An 18534-nucleotide genomic window follows, 5' to 3' on the forward strand; every position below is an offset into this window, starting at 1 on the left:
GCCCGGAACCAGTAGCTAGTAGGAACTGTCTGTGCTCAGCAGTGTTTCCACTCGAACAGTAAGATAATGAGTACACAACGGTCACATTGACCTGTCGATACAGAACAGAAATATAAATGTAAAAAACAGACAGTTTATCCAATAACATGTATTCAAAGAAGTTTGGACGGCTCATCTTAGGGTTTTGTACCCGCTGTTCAACAAATGTGGTGAATGGCACTCCTACTTCGACTTCAGCTAGGACTGCAGTTAGCTGGACTTCAGTATGTAAACATGGCACTCAGTTTCTGGAGCGTCGCTCTCAAATGGTTTTCGAGCATGTGAGGTATGGTACTATTACGTTTTAGTTTGCAGATGTGGTCTTGGCGATTGCAGATGGACTCAGTTGCCTAACTAACTCAATGCTCTCGGAAAATGGTTTCGTCCCATGCGAATCTCAGAAGGGCGCGGTATGGGTATTCATCACTAGACTAGAAAGCAAACGGGGAGGGGCCTACGTGAATGTGTCCAATAGAAACTCGTTTTCCATTGCGAAACGTTTTTCTACTGTTTGATACTGTGTGCACTAATTATTACACCCCAGGGTTGTATTCATAAGTGCACGCCTTAGCAAAACTGTTTACTCCAAATGCTCTCTAGTGTTATGTAGACTGTTTAGTTTCGCTTCTGTGTGTGCCATCCCTATTCCACAAGGGGGCAAAAGGGGCCTCAGTTGAAACTTGTGCCCCCTCAGTTTTAGTTTCATGTCCCTATATAAAAATAGCAAAAAAGTTCAAATGATTGAGAGACAAGTTGGCGCAAAATCTGTATCTTCACCCTGAAGAAGGCACAGTGATGCCGAAACATTGGTGTTTTTTTACGTGTGCGATTCTCATTATTTGTTTTTATAGATTCTTCAAAGTAGCCACCCTTTGCCTTAGACAGCTTTGCAAGCTCTTGGCATTCTCTCAACCAGCTTCATGAGGAATGCTTTTCCAACAGTCTTGAAGGAGTTCCCACATGCTGAGCACTTGTTGGCTGCTTTTCCTTCAAACCATCTCAATTGGGTTGAGGTCAGGTGATTGTGGAGGCCAGGTCATCTGATGCAGCACTCCATCACTCTCCTTGGTCAAATAGCCCTTACACAGCCTGGAGGTGTGTTGGGTCATTGTCCTGTTGAAAAACAAATGATAGTCCCGCTATGCTCAAACCAGATTGGATGGCGTATCACTGCAGAATGCTGTGCATGCTGGTTAAGTGTGCCTTGAATTCTAAATAAATCACACAGTGTCACCAGCAAAGCACCCCCACACCATCACACCTCCTCCTCCATGCTTCACGGTGGGAACTACACATGCGGAGATAATCCGTTCACCTACTCTGCGTCTCACCAAGACACGGCGGTTGGAACCAAAAATCTCAAATTTGGATTTATCAGACCAAAGGACAGATTTCCACCGTCTAATATCCATTGCTCGTGTTTCTTGGCCCAAGCAAGGCTATTCCTATTATTGGTGTCGTTTAGTAGTGGTTTATTTGCAGCAATTTGACCATGAAGGCCTGATACACACAGTCTCCTCTGAACAGTTGATGTTGAGATGTGTCTGTTACTTGAACTCTGTTTATTTGGGTTGCAATTTCTGAGGCTGGTAACTCTGAACTTATCCTCTGCAGCAGAGGTAACTCTGGGTCTTCCTTTCCTGTGGCGGTCCTCATGAGAGCCAGTTTCATCATAGCGCTTGATGGTTTTTGCGATTGCACTTGAAGAAACTTTAAAAGTTCTTGAAATGTTCCGGATTGACTGACCTTCATGTCTTAAAGTAATGATGGACTGGCGTTTCTCTTTGCTTATTTGAACTGTTCTTGCCATAATATGGACTTGGTCTTTTACCAAATAGAGCTATCTTCTGTATACCACCCCATACCCTGTCACAACACAACTGATTGGCTCAAACACATTAAGAAGGAAATAAATTCCACAAATTAACTTTTAACAAGGCACACCTGTTAATTGAAATGTATTCCAGGTGACTACCTCATGAAGCTGGTTGAGAGAATGCCAAGAGTGTGCAAAGCTGTCATCATGGCAAAGGTGACTACTTTGAAGATTCTCAAATATGAAATATATTTTGATTTGTTTAACAATTTTTTTGGTTACTACATGATTCCATATGTGTTATTTCATAGTTTTGATGTCTTCACTATTAACACTGGAATGAGTAGGTGTGTCCAAACTTTTGACTGGTACTGTACATATTGTTAATGTTCATCATAGAAATAGATACATTCTATTATGGTTTTCTTGGTAGCCTATTGGTTTTCCTGGTTGTGAATGGAACTGTAGGCCTACGTATTGGAAACGTGTTTATGGTAGGCATTGATTTTGTGGTTCGAATTTGATCCACAGAAGTGTATTGTGTCATATCACAACGTATTGCTGTACTCATGAGCGGCATGGTTTTCCATTTGTTTGGAAGTAGTAGCCTGTAGGCTATGTTTTGGTTATTTGGATCTCCATTTGCCTTTTGTTTACTCTGTTTGTTTACTATTAATGTAACTAGCCTAAATATAGATTTTGTCATGCATTTATCGATCTGATATTTTGTATACAAGGCCTACTTGCTACCGTAGTTTTGTTCTGTTCGCATTTGCAGTTGTCAGTATTCAAACCCAAACTGCTATTCAGTATTTCTGCTTGCATGCATGAATAACTAGGCTACTACCTTCAGCATTTAGTTAGCATTATTTTGGTAAGACATTCACATGGGCTGTTTGTAATGGGTAAATTACCCTATCTGTCTTGTAGCCTATATTCGTGACCAAAATGGCCTTGTTTAAGTGTGTAGGGCACTGTCCATTGTGCTGATACAGTGCAGCGGAGATGGGCTACAGATTTCACGCCAACCTGTCACTTAAAAAGCACTTAATCAATGGTCTCGGAGTCTCAGCATTTGAACTTGATGTTTAATGTAGTATAGTGTGATATAAGCAGAATTCTATATAATTCCAATGCATGAACCCCCCAAAATTGTGCGCCCTCACTGATTTCAACTGCCCCCTTAGTCACTTTATCCTGGCGTTGGGTCTGGTGCGTGCTCTAACGAATACGACCCAGGCGTTGTGAGATCTACGCTGTGTGACTGCAATAGAGACGACCTGGGACGTCCCCAATGTCTGATACATGTCTGTATTTGAGTGCCTAATGACAACTGTTTTGCATCTGTAGGATTCGCTCTGCCTCCAAGACCACTGTGGACCCAAATGAGGTGAAGAGGTTCCAGCTTCTCGCCAACAAGTGGTGGAACGAGCAGGGAGACTTCGCAGCCCTCCACTCAATGAACGACCTCAGGGTGCCTTTCATACGGTGTGTGTGCGTGTGTGTATGCCTATAGTTTATTCACCGCCATTATTCACCCCATTGCATATTAAAGATGCCACAATCATCCACTGATTAGGGCTACTTTAGACCTAGAATCTATGTCAGAGCCAGTTACAGTGAGGGAAAAAAGAATTTGATCCCCTGCTGATTTTGTACGTTTGCCCACTGACAAAGAAATGATCTGTCTATAATTTTAATGGTAGGTTTATTTGAACAGTGAGAGACAGAATAACAACGAAAAAATCCTGAAAAACGCATGTCAAAAATGTTATAAATTGATTTGCATTTTAATGAGGGAAATACGTATTTGACCCCTCTGCAAAACATGACTTAGTACTTGGTGGCAAAACCCTTGTTGGCAATCACAGAGGTCAGACGTTTCTTGTAGTTGGCCACCAGGTTTGCACACATCTCAGGAGGGATTTTGTTCCACTCCTCTTTGCAGATTTCTCCAAGTCATTAAGGTTTCGAGGCTGACGTTTGGCAACTCGAACCATCAGCTCCCTCCACAGATTTTCTATGGGATTAAGGTCTGGAGACTGGCTAGGCCACTCCAGGACCTTAATGTGCTTCTTCTTGAGCCACTCCTTTGTTGCCTTGGCCGTGTGTTTTGGGTCATTGTCATGCTGGAATATCCATCCACGACCCATTTTCAATGCCCTGGCTGAGGGAAGGAGGTTCTCACCCAAGATTTGACGGTACATGGCCCTGTCCATCATCCCTTTGATGCGGTGAAGTTGTCCTGTCCCCTTAGCAGAAAAACACCCCCAAAGCATAATGTTTCCACCTCCATGTTTGACGGTGGGGATGGTGTTCTTGGGGTCATAGGCAGCATTCCTCCTCCTCCAAACACGGCGAGTTGAGTTGATGCCAAAGAGTTCCATTTTGGTCTCATCTGACCACAACACTTTCACCCAGTTCTCCTTTGAATCATTCAGATGTTCATTGGCAAACTTCAGACAGGCATGTATATGTGCTTTCTTGAGCAGGGGGACCTTGTGGGCACTGCAGGATTTCAGTCCTTCACGGCGTAGTGTGTTACCAATTGTTTTCTTGGTGACTATGGTCCCAGCTGCCTTGAGATCATTGACAAGATCCTCCCGTGTAGTTCTGGGCTGATTCCTCACCGTTCTGATGATCATTGCAACTCCACGAGGTGAGATCTTGCATGGAGCCCCAGGCTGAGGGAGATTGACAGTTCTTTTGTGTTTCTTCCATTTTGCGAATAATCGCACCAACTGTTTTCACCTTCTCACCAAGCTGCTTGGCGATGGTCTTGTAGCCCATTCCAGCCTTGTGTAGGTCTACAATCTTGTCCCTGACATCCTTGGAGAGCTCTTTGGTCTTGGCCATGGTGGAGAGTTTGGAATCTGATTGATTGCTTCTGTGGACAGGTGTCTTTTATACAGGTAACAAACTGAGATTAGGAGCACTCCCTTTAAGAGTGTGCTCCTAATCTCAGCTCGTTACCTTTATAAAAGACACCTGGGAGCCAGAAATCTTTCTGATTGAGAGGGGGTCAAATACTTATTTCCCTCATTAAAATGGAAATCAATTTATAACATTTTTGACATGCATTTCTCTGGATTTTGTTGTTGTTATTCTGTCTCTCACTGTTCAGATAAACCTACCATTAAAATTATAGACTGATCATTTCTTTGTCAGTGGGCAAACGTACAAAATCAGCAGGGGATCAAATACTTTTCCCCCTCACTGTACAAGACCCTTAGACCCGAGGGACTGGATCCAGAATTCAAAATAATGTCATGGGTCTGGGTCGGATCTGATATGATTGTCACGGCTCGTAGGTATGTGTCATTTGAACGGACTTGTCCGGAAGAGCCCGTACAGATCCGAACACGACTGCTGCAGTAGGGGGAGAGAGGGAGCAATTTGTTAAATTATGCAGCTGCTCTTGCTTTTCACGAGAGTGGAGCGTGTAGTTTGTTGTTTGTTGGCCAATCATAAATCATCAAAGCAGCAAAAGGCTACAGTCATAGCGCCTCGCTCCGTGTGTGGCAAAAGCTAGGAGATATCGAAGTTAATCAATGGAAGATGGAATTAAAATGACGGAATTAAAAGTTAAAGGAGAAGGATAGGCTACAATGACCAAGAGCCAACCGGTAGGGTGCAACTTAATATTTTGAATGCAATTCTTGTTATTTGTAACTGTAGGATGAGAAAGCGCATGCACTGTAACCACAATTAGCCTAGCTAGCTAACGTTAGCTAGCTTAACTAGCTTCTCCCGGTTTGATGCAGTTAAGACAGGTACTACTTAATCATAGCTATGGCAGCTATTAGTCTACTATAGCGCGAGTCGGCTTGGTTGGTTGCGGTCTCTAGTCTCTCCCTCCCTGCTCCTCGTGTCACTCGCTCACAGTACGGCCCCTCCCCTGCCTGTTAGAGGAGCACCTCTCTTTCACTGATGACATTCGTTATGTGACCTAAAATGATGTCAGAGCCAGGCAGTACAAGTTAGTGACAGACCCCAGTTGATCCATGTTACATTGAGACAAAAAGTTCAGAAGTGAGAAATGCCTGAAGTAGGTGTGAGAGGTCAGAAATAGAGGTTCGGGGGCATTTATATGGATAGGGTTGATACAAGGGCAGATGATATGGAAAGAGTTGATTCCTCCACATCAAAGCTATGCAAGCTATATGTCTGAGGGTATTTCGATTGATAAGATATGCAATATTCTCCACGCCTAATCAGTGCATTCCCATTCATCCAGCCTACAGTAGCAAATCCCTTTCCTTCCTGTCTGTGAACTGGCGGTGATGAGTCTCAGTGGTGACAGTGTGACTGAGGGATGTCTGACTCAACACTGATGTGTCTCTGCCCTCGGGTTATGTTTGAACGAGGGGACAACAGCACTGATTTGGTTGGTTTAGCATCAGAATCCTCAGTTTTTTAGGAATGTTATTTGTTTATTTACTTATGCTAGCGTAGTTTGCGAGCAGAAACCAGAAGGAAGCGCAGCGGTAGGCTACATGGTCCCTCATCAAAAGCATTAGAGTTGTGTGTGGAGATGGGCTGGATGGGTAGTGTTAGCATTGAGTAGTGTTTAGAGTTGCTGAAGGGCGTCCAGGCTAAAGCTCTCTCCCTGCAGCCTTCTCAGGCTTTCTCTCCCGCTCTCTGTGCCAAGGCTGTGGGAGATCCAGTGGCAGGGCAGTAATGAGGGACACACACATGACTCCTCGCCCGCTCCATATACATCTTGCCTGGGGGGACAGCAGCCAGAGGGAATGGGCCGGAGATGGGGGTCAAGAGAGGGAAATGTAATTTAGCTGTGGGATTATTAGAGAGCAGCGTTTGTCCTGGTGACTGTGTAGCCAAGGCGATTGAGATTCTGACAGTAGGAGGTGTGGGAAAACATGGAGACCACACACACAAACAGACTAGGGATAGGCAATTTAACATTTTTGGCTGTTCGAGTACTCGAATGGGAGAGAAAAAAACAAGATGTGCAAAGCTGATAGAGACATACCCATGACCACTCAAAGCTGTAATCGCTGCCAAAGGTGCTTCTACAAAGTATTGACTTAGTGGCGTGAATACTTATGTAAATTATATATTTTTAAAATGGGGTATTGTGTGTAGATGGGTGAGCTTTCTTTTTAACATAATCCATTTTGAATTCAGTCTGTAACACAACAGAATGTAGAATATGTCAAGGGGTATGAACACTTTCTGAAGGCACTGTATGTACAGTGCATTCGGAAAGTATTCAGACCCCTTGACTTTTTTCACATTTTGTTATGGTACAGCCTTATTCTAAAATTGATTAAATTGTTTTTTCCCTCATCAATCTACACACAATACCCCATAATGACAAAGCAAAAACACATTTGTTGAAATGTTTGCAAATGTATTAAAAATAAACAATGGAAATATCACATTTACATACACTACTGTTCAATAGTTTGGGGTCACTTAGAAATGTCCTTGTTTTCGAAAGTCCATTGTCCATTAAAATAACATCAAATTGATCAGAAATACAGTGTAGACATTGTTAATGTTGTAAATGGCTATTGTAGCTGAAAACGGCTGATTTTAATGGAATATCTACATAGGCGTACAGAGGCCCATTATCAGCAACCATCAGTCCTGTGTTCCAATGGCACGTTGTGTTTGCTAATCCAAGTTTATCGTTTTAAACTGAAGATCTCGTATAACGCTGTGTACTACTCCCTTCACAGAACAGCGCAAACTGGCTCTAACCAGAATAGAAAGAAGAGTGGGAGGCACCGGCCCCGGTGCACAACTGAGCAAGAGGACAAATACATTAGTGTCTAGTTTGAGAAACAGGCGCCTCACAGGTCCTCAACTTGCAGCTTCATTAAATAGTACTCGCAAAACACCAGTCTTAACGTCAACAGTGAATAGGGAGAAGAAAAAGCCATATCTCAGACTGGCCAATAAAAAGAAAATATTAAGATGGGCAATCTGAGATATGGCTTTTTCTTTGCATCTCAGCCTAGAAGGTCAGCATCCCGGAGTCGCCTCTTCACTGTTGACGTTGAGACTGGTTTCTCAAACTAGACACTAATGTATTTGTCCTCTTGCTCAGTTGTGCACCGGGGCCTCCCACTCCTCTTTCTATTCTGGTTAGAGCCAGTTTGCGCTGTTCTGTGAAGGGAGTAGTACACAGCGTTGCAATTTATCGCATGCAATAGCCTACATTTCTCAGAACAAGAATAGACTGATGAGTTTCAGAAGAAAGTTATTTGTTTCTGGCCATTTTGAGCCTGTAATCGAACCCACAATTGCTGATGCTCCAGATACTCAACTAGTCTCAAGGAGGCCAGTTTTATTGCTTCTTTAATCAGCACAATAGTTTTCAGCTGTGCTAACATAATTGCAAAAGGGTTTTCTAATGATCAATTAGCCTTTTAAAATGATAAACTTGGATTAGCAAACAACGTGCCATAGGAACACATTACTGATAATGGGCCTCTGTACGCCTATGTAGATATTCCATAAAAAATCAGCCGTTTCCAGCTACAATAGCCATTTACAACATTAACAATGTCTACACTGTATTTCTGATCAATTTGATGTTATTTTAATGGACAAAAAAATTGCTTTTCTTTTGAAAAACAAGGACATTTCTAAGTGACCTCAAACTTTTGAACGGTAGTGTAAGTATTCAGACCCTTTACTCAGTACTTTCGTGAAGCACCTTTGGCAGCGATTACAGCCTTGTCTTCTTGGGTATGACGCTACAAGCTTGGCACACCTGTATTTTGGGAGTGGGATAGTGTGTGTTCACAGCCTGACCTCTGACCTCTTTCAGGGATAATCTGTTGAATGCACATGGCGGGCGGCAGCCGGGGAAACCCCTGGCAGGGCTCAGAATACTGGACGTAGGCTGTGGAGGGGGGCTGCTCACTGAGGTAAAACGTGTGTCTTGTCTTTTGTGTGTGTGTGTGTGTGTATGAATGAGATAGATATGCAGTCTGATGCTGCTGTGGACAACAGACTCCTATCCCTATACGCCTGCTTGGAAATTCCAATTGTTTGAATTGCAAGCTATCAAATCAGATTGAGCTTCACTTTGAATGTAGCCCATACAGTACAATTCTGCTTGTGATGCAAGCCTTTTCCTTGCTCTACTTGCTCTACCAGTTGCTAATAATATGTTTAAATGTCAACTACATTCATATTCTTTCTCAGTTTGACTGGTCAGGGTTTGGTGGAAAGGACAGTTGGTCGTTTGTTGTTTATGTGTTTGTTAGTTTTTGATAACTTCACATCTGCAAAGGATTGCATTTGTTTCCTTGCTCTTATTTGAAGTGAACACATACCAGCAGTTTTGTTTGATTTGAGAAGACAACTTCAGGTCTGATATAGCTCTCTATCACACACACACACTAACACATAAGCTATTACACACACACACACATACACAGACAGAGAAACAGACACACACACAGTCTATGTTAGACTTTGGACTGTATGAGTCCGTCTCAGAGAATCGCGTCGTTAGGGAAGTTCCCTTCAGAAGAGATCAGCTGTGGAAGGATGGAGATTGGCTGCGGGCGAGCAGGCAGCATTACGCTGTAAACACATGTGCCACGCCATACACACATTTAGCCAGAAGGGGGCACTGCGTCTCAGGGACTTTCATAAACTCTCCTCAAATTCCCTTTATCTAATTTCCTCCCAATCCCCACCGGCCGCCTCTCTCTCCCTCTCTACATTCCTTCCAGCACTTCACTCACCAAATAGACTGTTAGTGTTCTTTCAAGGGTCAGGTATTCGTCATTCTATTCTAGAATCCATATGTATAAACTCTCTCACTTTCGCTCTCTTTTGTGGCTTCCATCACGGTACTCTATAGACTGACAGTGTTCTTTCAAGGGCCAAGTATTCATCATTTTATTCTGGAATCCATGATAATCCAATTACAGTGCCTTCAGAAAGTATTCACACCCCTTGAGTTTTTCAACATTTTGTTGGGTACAGCATGAATTTAAAATGGATTAAATTGAGATTGTGTGTCACTGATCTACACACAATACCTCATAATGATTTGTTTTGGTAATTTTTTAAAAACAAATGTATTAAAAATGAAAAGTTGAAACGTCTTGAGTCAATAAGTATTCAACCCCTTTGTTATGGCAAATCTAAATAAGTACAGGAGTAAAAATGTGCATAACAAGTCACATAAGTTGCATGGACTCACTCTGTGTGCAATAATAGTGGTTAACATGATTTTTGAATGACTACCCCATCTCTGTATCCCACACGTACAGTTATCTGTAAGGTCCCTCAGTCGAGAAGTGAATTTCAAGCACAGATTCAACCACAAAGACCAGGGAGGAATTTCCAATACCTCACAAAGAAGGGCACCTATTGGTAGATGGCTGTAATTTAAAAAAGCAGACACTGAATATCCCTTTGAGCATGGTGAAGTTATGAATTGCATTTTGGATGGTGTATCAATACACCCAGTCACTACAAATATACAGGTTTCCTTTCTAACTCAGTTGCCTGAGAGGAAGGAAACCGCTCAGGGATTTCACCATGAGGCCAATGGGGATTTTAAAACAGATACAGAGTTTAATGGCTGTGATAGGTGAAAACTGAGGATGGATCAACAACATTGTAGTTACTCCACAATACTAACCTCAATGACAGAGTGAAATGATGGAAGCCTGTACAGAATAAAAATATTCCAAAACATGCATCCTGTTTGAAATAAGGCGATAAAGTACTGCTAAAAATACTGTAAAAAATTTGGCAAAGAAATTAACTTTTTGTCCTGAATACAAGGCGTTATGTTTGGGGCAAACACAACACATCACGGAGTACCACTCTTCATATTTTCAAGCATGGTAGTCGCTGCATCATGTTATGGGTATGCTTGTCATCGGCAAGGACTAGGGAGTTATTTAGGATAAAAATAAATGGAATAGAGCTAAGCACAGGCAAAATCCTAGAGGAAAATCCTGGTTCAGTCTGCTTTACACCAGACACTGGGAGACAAATGTACCTTTCAGCAGGACAATAACCTAAAACACAAGGCAAAATATTAACTGGAGTTGCTTACCAAGACAACATAGAATTTTCCTGTGTGGCCTAGTTACAGTTTTGACTTAAATCGGCTTGAAAATCTATTGCAAGACATGAAAATCGCTGTCTAGCAATGATCAACAACCAACTTCACAGAGCTTGAATCATTTTAAAAAGAATGTGCAATATTGTACAATCCAGGTATGCAAATCTCCTAAAGACTTACCCAAAAACCCTCACAGCTGTAATCTCTGCCAAAGGTGATTCTAATTGATCTAATCAAGATATATTAGTGTTTTACTTTTCATATTTTTTTTATTTTTTTTAGTAGAATTCTTCTTCCACTTTGACATTTATAGAGTATTGTGTGTAGGGATCATTGACAAAATGTGCCTATTAAATCAATTTTAATCCCACTTTGTAACATAACAAAATGTGTAAAAAGTCAAGAGGTGTGAATACTTTCTGAAGGCACTGTATGTATAAACTCACTTCCTCTACCCTCCCTCTTCCTTAACCCTCCCTCCTTCTTCCTCTACCCTCCCTCCCTCTTCCTCCATCACGCCCTCTATCCCAACCTCCCAGCCCTTGGGTAGACTGGGGGCAGATGTGCTAGGTATTGACCCGGTGGCAGACAGTATTGGGACAGCGGAGGTACATGCGTGGCATGATCCAGACCTGCGTGGCAATGTGCGCTACCGTGCTATCACCCTGGAGGAGCTCTCTGAAAAGGGGGGGCAGGGAGCGGGGCAGTTTGATGCCGTGGTGGCCTCAGAGGTGGTGGAACATCTGGCCGACCTGGAAACCTTCACGCTCTGCTGCAACCAGGTGCTCAAGGTGGGTCATGTGACTCGTCTCACATTCCACACACTCGCGTGTGATGTGGTCATGTGATGGTTCTCTCTGATTGTTGAGTGGATCAGTCGCTTCATTGAGTTAACCATGTACCAGGTGGTGTGTGTGTGTGCGTGTCAGCACATAAGTGTGTGACTGTGTGTGCGTGTACGTGTGTGTCAGCACATAAGTGTGTGTATGAGCGTGCGTGTGTGTGTGTGTGTTATTTGTACTATCGACTGTATCTTTTGGCTTGACCTCTGTATCAGTCTGAGGGCCAGATGCCTCCAATCTCCTGGATCAGTGTGTTGGAGGACAAATGAGTTGAGAGAGAGCCCAAATCATCCTAATCTCCTCTAATACTATTACATCCAGATTCTCACTCTCTCTGGCCCAAATCTCTCACCCGCTCTTTTAACACTGACCATCAGAAATATAATTTGTTCTGTACAGTGTCATGTTTAAAATAGCTTTATTGGTTGAGATGTAAACCAGCTCTCATCTCTCCTTGTTACAGTTGTGTGTACAGTCTCTGATGTGTTAGATGAAGCATTCAAAGCCTGTCCGCTTTACCTGATCTTTCAGTTGTTTTGTTCTATTGAAGTCTTATCTATCAGAGTTGTGTTGCTGCCTCTCAATTGACAACAATAGTGCCATCAGAAGCAACGCACATCTGTTGGGGCACATTCATTAGGGTGCACAATGAAAAACATTTTAAAACGTTTTGCAACGGAAAATGAGCATTTCTTAATGGACCAGGTACCAGTCCAGGTAGTCTCTCCTGGTTTGTTTTCTTCTGTTTGGTGCTTAATGAACACAACCCTGGGTTGTAACGGTCTCCCTCCTGTGTGCAGCCAGGAGGCTCTCTCTTCATCACCACCATCAACAAGACCCAGCTGTCGTACGCCCTGGCCATTGTAGCAGCAGAGGAGGTGCTGCGCATCGTGCCCAGCGGGACCCATGACTGGAACAAGTTTGTCAGCCCCGTGGAGCTGGAGCGCTTGCTAGAGTCCAGTGAGTCTGCCTGCTCTTCATCCAAATTCTGCTGCTCCTCTTCCTCACTCTCCTCCTAGCTCTTTCTACTGTCCCTTTGGACTCTTACTATTGTGCTGGTGCCTCTTTTTGAATGCATACTGGTGTCTTTGTTTGGCTCAGTCTCATTCTTTCGTTATCACTTTCCAATAGGAGGTTGTGTGTGACCGTCTGTCTCTATCGCTCTCTGTCTTTTCAATTGTCCCATTCTCTTATTTCTCATCCTCTCTTTCTCACCCATTCTCTCTCTATTTCTCTCTGACCCATTCTTCTCTATCTCTACTCCATCCCAGATGGTTTCCATGTGGAGTCTATCCGAGGGATGCTGTATAACCCTCTGTCAGGGGCCTGGAGCTGGATAGAGAGCACCAGCATCAACTACGCCTTGCACGCGGTCAAACTCGAGGAGGAACCGAACCCCGACGAGGACGACCCCGAAGACCCCACCGTGATAGTGGCCCAAGCTAAGGCCAGACGCTGGTACAACTGACTTGACCATGGGAGATGGAGAGAGAGTGGTCATAAGTGGTCAGCTGCAGCACAGATCCTCTGGATCTCTAAAGGGACTGAAGGGAAAGACAATGGACCTGAAAAACACAAAGTCTATGAGAAAGTTACATAGTTCAGAGCTTGATACAAGTATATGATGGTGTTTTCTTTCAGCCAGGCCATGATTATTCTGTGAGTTCACAGCATAATGAGTCCCCCTGAATTGCGTGAACTGTTTAACCTTTCGAGGCTTGTCATTACAATGTCATATGTTATGGTAGAAGTGTTCATCACTGTGATTGACATCTCAGGTCTCTGATTTACTATTGAGCAAGATGTTTACTTCAAATACAGTCATAATGTGTCTGTTCATCAAAATCCATCATGTGGATATTGTTTATATCTTGACATGCTTATCATATCCTCCATTAGGAAATGAAATCGTTTTCTTTACGATTCTCTGATCTGATGATTATTGCTCTCTAGTGTCATTTCAACAGTGTGAAGATCTAGTCCAAATCAGTGATGTGATGTTTCAGTTGTGAATAAGTCCTGTGTTGAAATTCAGGATCTGAGTAGAGGGCTCTTTATATTAGAAAATTCTTTAAATTTTCTGTCCACATATTTTCTGCTAATCCATGAAATATGGGAGGGGGAGATCAGGCTCCTTCAGCCTTCTCTCTCTTGTTTGCTCTCTGTAGCCATGGTGACTTTTAGATAATAATTGGCTTCTTGCTGAACTATTACATAAGACCCAAACAAGCCTCCAACTAAACTAAATCATGCTTGGAAGTTATTCTTCAAAACAGACACAATCATTGGCTGGATGTTTCAAGAAGTACAGTCACAGTAGTGTATTTGATCCTCCACAGATAGACTTAGTGTTTCTGTTATATATTTTTCCATTTGTATTTTTCCATTTGCCCTTCTTATATGTAGACAACGCCCAGGACAGTGTGCTGGAATGCAAAAGAGGTACATGTTTTTTTCCTCATGACACAAATGTTATTCAAGTCACATGCCCAACTGGCTTCTAACAAGTTGCATTTAAAAGCTGTTCATTGTATGTCCAAACTATTGATTGTGGGTCGATGTAGGCTATAGTACAGTCCAGGGATGGTTTTCCGTCTCATACCTAAGCAGCCTAAGATTGCTCTGCCATAAATTTAGCAGACCAGGTTTGAACAGGATGAACATGTACAACTGGTCCAATACAGTGTAGTCTACCGCCAGTGATATGAGCGCTCGCCCACGAAGCCGATGAAGTGCGCACGCTTCTTGCAGTATGGCTGCGCAGTAAGGATTTTGGATGTATAGGCCTTCTAATGGAATATATCTATTTCAATATTTAAAGAAAAAGTTAATCTACACAAAGCTATAATAAACGGATTATTGAATACGATTTCAGAACGACTATGAATCGGTTTGAAAAGCATTTATTATGAGGTGCGATGCTGATTTCAAACAGAACCGGTTTGGGAAAAGCACAGCGCACGGATGCAGGCGGCACTTGGTTGGCACCAATGATTTATATATACACTAGATGACTGATAGGGGGCGCTGTGTTGAAATCACCATGCCTCCATCTAGGCACTATTTTGGAAGCTATAGAAATGTATTTATTAATGTCTACATTAGTGTTTGCCACGGTTATTCTATTACAGACACCTTAATGCATACTTTTCAATAATATTATGTGAGCTAAACATAAAAATAAAACAAATCTTTTCTTTCAAGTATAATTTTTAGAGATTACTAATGTTACTGTCCCCACTACAACAACAAAAATACTTAAATACATGTAATTGTGTTCTTAACATTCAATTGAAAGACTGTAGAATTCCATTCATTCATATGGAGGACTGCTCCTACTGGGGTGTGCCAATATGCCCGATCGGAGGCTTCAAAGCCTATCAATTGCCAATACATATCATCAGCAATCCAGGGTTTATATACACTGCTCAAAAAAATAAAGGGAACACTTAAACAACACATCCTAGATCTGAATGAATGAAATAATCTTATTAAATACTTTTTTCTTTACATAGTTGAATGTGCTGACAACAAAATCACACAAAAATTATCAATGGAAATCAAATTTATCAACCCATGGAGGTCTGGATTTGGAGTCACCCTCAAAATTAAAGTGGAAAACCACACTACAGGCTGATCCAACTTTGATGTAATGTCCTTAAAACAAGTCCAAATGAGGCTCAGTAGTGTGTGTGGCCTCCACGTGCCTGTATGACCGCCCTACAACGCCTGGGCATGCTCCTGATGAGGTGGCGGATGGTCTCCTGAGGGATCTCCTCCCAGACCTGGACTAAAGCATCCGCCAACTCCTGGACAGCCTGTGGTGCAACGTGACGTTGGTGGATGGAGCGAGGCATGATGTCCCAGATGTGCTCAATTGGATTCAGGTCTGGGGAATGGGCGGGCCAGTCCATAGCATCAATGCCTTCCTCTTGCAGGAACTGCTGACACACTCCAGCCACATGAAGTCTAGCATTGTCTTGCATTAGGAGGAACCCAGGGCCAACCGCACCAGCATATGGTCTCACAAGGGGTCTGAGGATCTCATCTCGGTACCTAATGGCAGTCAGGCTACCTCTGGCGAGGACATGGAGGGCTGTGCGGCCCCCCAAAGAAATGCCACCCCACACCATGACTGACCCACCGCCAAACCGGTCATGCTGGAGGATGTTGCAGGCAGCAGAACGTTCTCCACGGCGTCTTCAGACTCTGTCACGTCTGTCACGTGCTCTGTGTGAACCTGCTTTCATCTGTGAAGAGCACAGGGCGCCAGTGGTGAATTTGCCAATCTTGGTGTTCTCTGGCAAATGCCAAACATCCTGCACGGTGTTGGGCTGTAAGCACAACCCCCACCTGTGGACGTCGGGCCCTCATACCACCCTCATGGAGTCTGTTTCTGACCGTTTGAGCAGACACATGCACATTTGTGGCCTGCTGGAGGTCATTTTGCAGGGCTCTGGCAGTGCTCCTCCTGCTCCTCCTTGCACAAAGGCGGAGGTAGCGGTCCTGCTGCTGGGTTGTTGCCCTCCTACGGCCTCCTCCACGTCTCCTGATGTACTGGCCTGTCTCCTGGTAGCGCCTCCATGCTCTGGACACTACGCTGACAGTCACAGCAAACCTTCTTGCCACAGCTCGCATTGATGTGCCATCCTGGATGAGCTGCTTCCTAAGTGGATAGTTTGATTTCACAGAAGTGTGATTGACTTGGAGTTACATTGTGCTGTTTAAGTGTTCCCTTTATTTTTGTTGAGCAGTGTACATCATTGGTTGGCACTAGCTCAGACTCTGAGGGGTACCAGTGATGTAACTGACCTTACATTATAGAATTCTTACGAAAGCGCGATCCGTTTTTCAAGCAAAGTTGTTTCGCAAACAATCACAACGGAAAGCGCATTGATCGGGTGTATTTTGGAAGATGAATGCCTTTTTACACTTCCGAAGTTACTGCAGAGTGAGTATAACCGACTATAGCTAAAGTAGCCAAAAGCATGCACCTGTGTGGGGATCTAGATGTGATGACTAGCTTACTAAACCACGCTCAGTCTCTACTCTGATTGGCCAGCAGGGAGCGGGAACTATCTCTGTCAGAGTATTTTAAGAAGAACTCATAACAATGGCTTAGTTCTCTGAGTGCCCTGCGTGGTATTTCAGTGGACCCCTATATACGAACATCATATTTACCATTGAAGTGGTTTGCATTAATTAAAATACTAGTCTATTTTAGAAGACGTGTATTGACCTCTTTTGTTCCTAATACCAGATTTGAATTGACGCAACTTAACACCTGCTATGCAAGCATATTGTTGTTGAACATGCACCAGTCGTTATACCAATCGAAGAGTCTGTTCTGCATTCAATAATGGCTAAATACTAAGCCTACTGTATATATATATATATATATATATATATATTGGTCCATGCAAATACAGTTGGACAAGTAAATGTTGCTATGGAGATATTGCAGGACTTTGTAAAAGAGATAATAGTGAAATTGCCCATATTTTTTTATTTTTTTTTATTTCACCTTTATTTAACCAGGTAAACCAGTTGAGAACAAGTTCTCATTTACAACTGCGACCTGGCCAAGATAAAGCATAGCAGTGCGATACAAACAAAACACAGAGTTACATATGGGGTAAAACAAAACAAAGTCAAAAATACAACAGAAATACATATAATATACAGTGTGCAAATTTAGCAAGTTATGGAGGTAGGCAATAAAATAGGCTATAGTGCAAAATAATTACAATTAGTATTAACACTGGAATGATAGATGTGCAAGAGATGATGTGCAAATAGAGATACTGGGGTACAAATGAGCAAAATAGATAACAATATAGGGATGAGGTAGTTGGGCGGGCTAATTTCAGATGGGCTGTGTACAGGTGCAGTGATCGGTAAGGTGCTCTGACAACTGATGCTTAAAGTTAGTGAGGGAGATAAGTGTCTCCAGCTTCAGAGATTTTTGCAATTTGTTCCAGTCATTGGCAGCAGAGAACTGGAAGGAATTGCGGCCAAAGGAGGTGTTGGCTTTGGGGATGACCAGTGAGATATACCCGCTGGAGCGCAGACTACGGGTGGGTGTTGCTATGGTGACCAATGAGCTAAGATAAGGCGGGGATTTGCCTAGCAGTGATTTATAGATGGCCTGGAGCCAGTGGGTTTGTCGACGAATATGTAGTGAGGACCAGCCAACAAGAGCGTACAGGTCACAGTGGTGGGTATTATATGGGGCTTTGGAGACAAAACGGATGGCACTGTGATAGACTACATCCAATTTGCTGAGTAGAGTGTTGGAGGCTATTTTGTAAATGACATCGCCGAAGTCAAGGATCGGTAGGATAGTCAGTTTTACGAGGGCATGTTTGGCAGCATGAGTGAAGGAGGCTTTGTTGCGAAATAGGAAACCGATTCTAGATTTAACTTTGGATTGGAGATTCTTAATGTGAGTCTGGAAGGAGAGTTTACAGTCTAACCAGACACCTAGATATTTGTAGTTGTCCACATACTCTAGGTCAGACCCGTCGAGAGTAGTGATTCTAGTCGGGTGGGCGGGTGCAAGCAGCGTTCGGTTGAAGAGCATGCATTTAGTTTTACTAGTGTTTAAGAGCAGTTGGAGGCTACTGAAGGAGTGTTGTATGGAATTGAAGCTCGTTTGGAGGTTTGTTAACACAGTGTCCAATGAAGGGCCAGATGTATACAAAATGGTGTCGTCTGCGTAGAGGTGGATCTGAGAGTCACCAGCAGCAAGAGCGACGTCATTGATA

At 43.0% G+C, this 18534-nt stretch overlaps 1 protein-coding gene across 1 annotated transcript; it reads left to right on the plus strand.

Moving 5' to 3' along the window:
* Positions 1-49: 49 nt before the first annotated feature.
* Positions 50-14972, plus strand: LOC311140178 (ubiquinone biosynthesis O-methyltransferase, mitochondrial-like). The gene is made up of 6 exons (XM_084175124.1): positions 50-325; positions 3206-3343; positions 8658-8757; positions 11465-11716; positions 12568-12727; positions 13039-14972. The coding sequence occupies exons 1-6, from the start codon at positions 147-149 to the stop codon at positions 13233-13235; spliced, it is 1026 nt and encodes a 341-aa protein (XP_084031250.1). The 5' UTR covers positions 50-146; the 3' UTR covers positions 13236-14972.
* The last annotated feature ends 3562 nt before the right edge of the window (positions 14973-18534 follow it).

Source organism: Coregonus lavaretus, assembly GCF_964263955.1.
Source record: "Coregonus lavaretus genome assembly, chromosome: 13".
Classification (NCBI taxonomy): Eukaryota; Metazoa; Chordata; class Actinopteri; order Salmoniformes; family Salmonidae; genus Coregonus; species Coregonus lavaretus.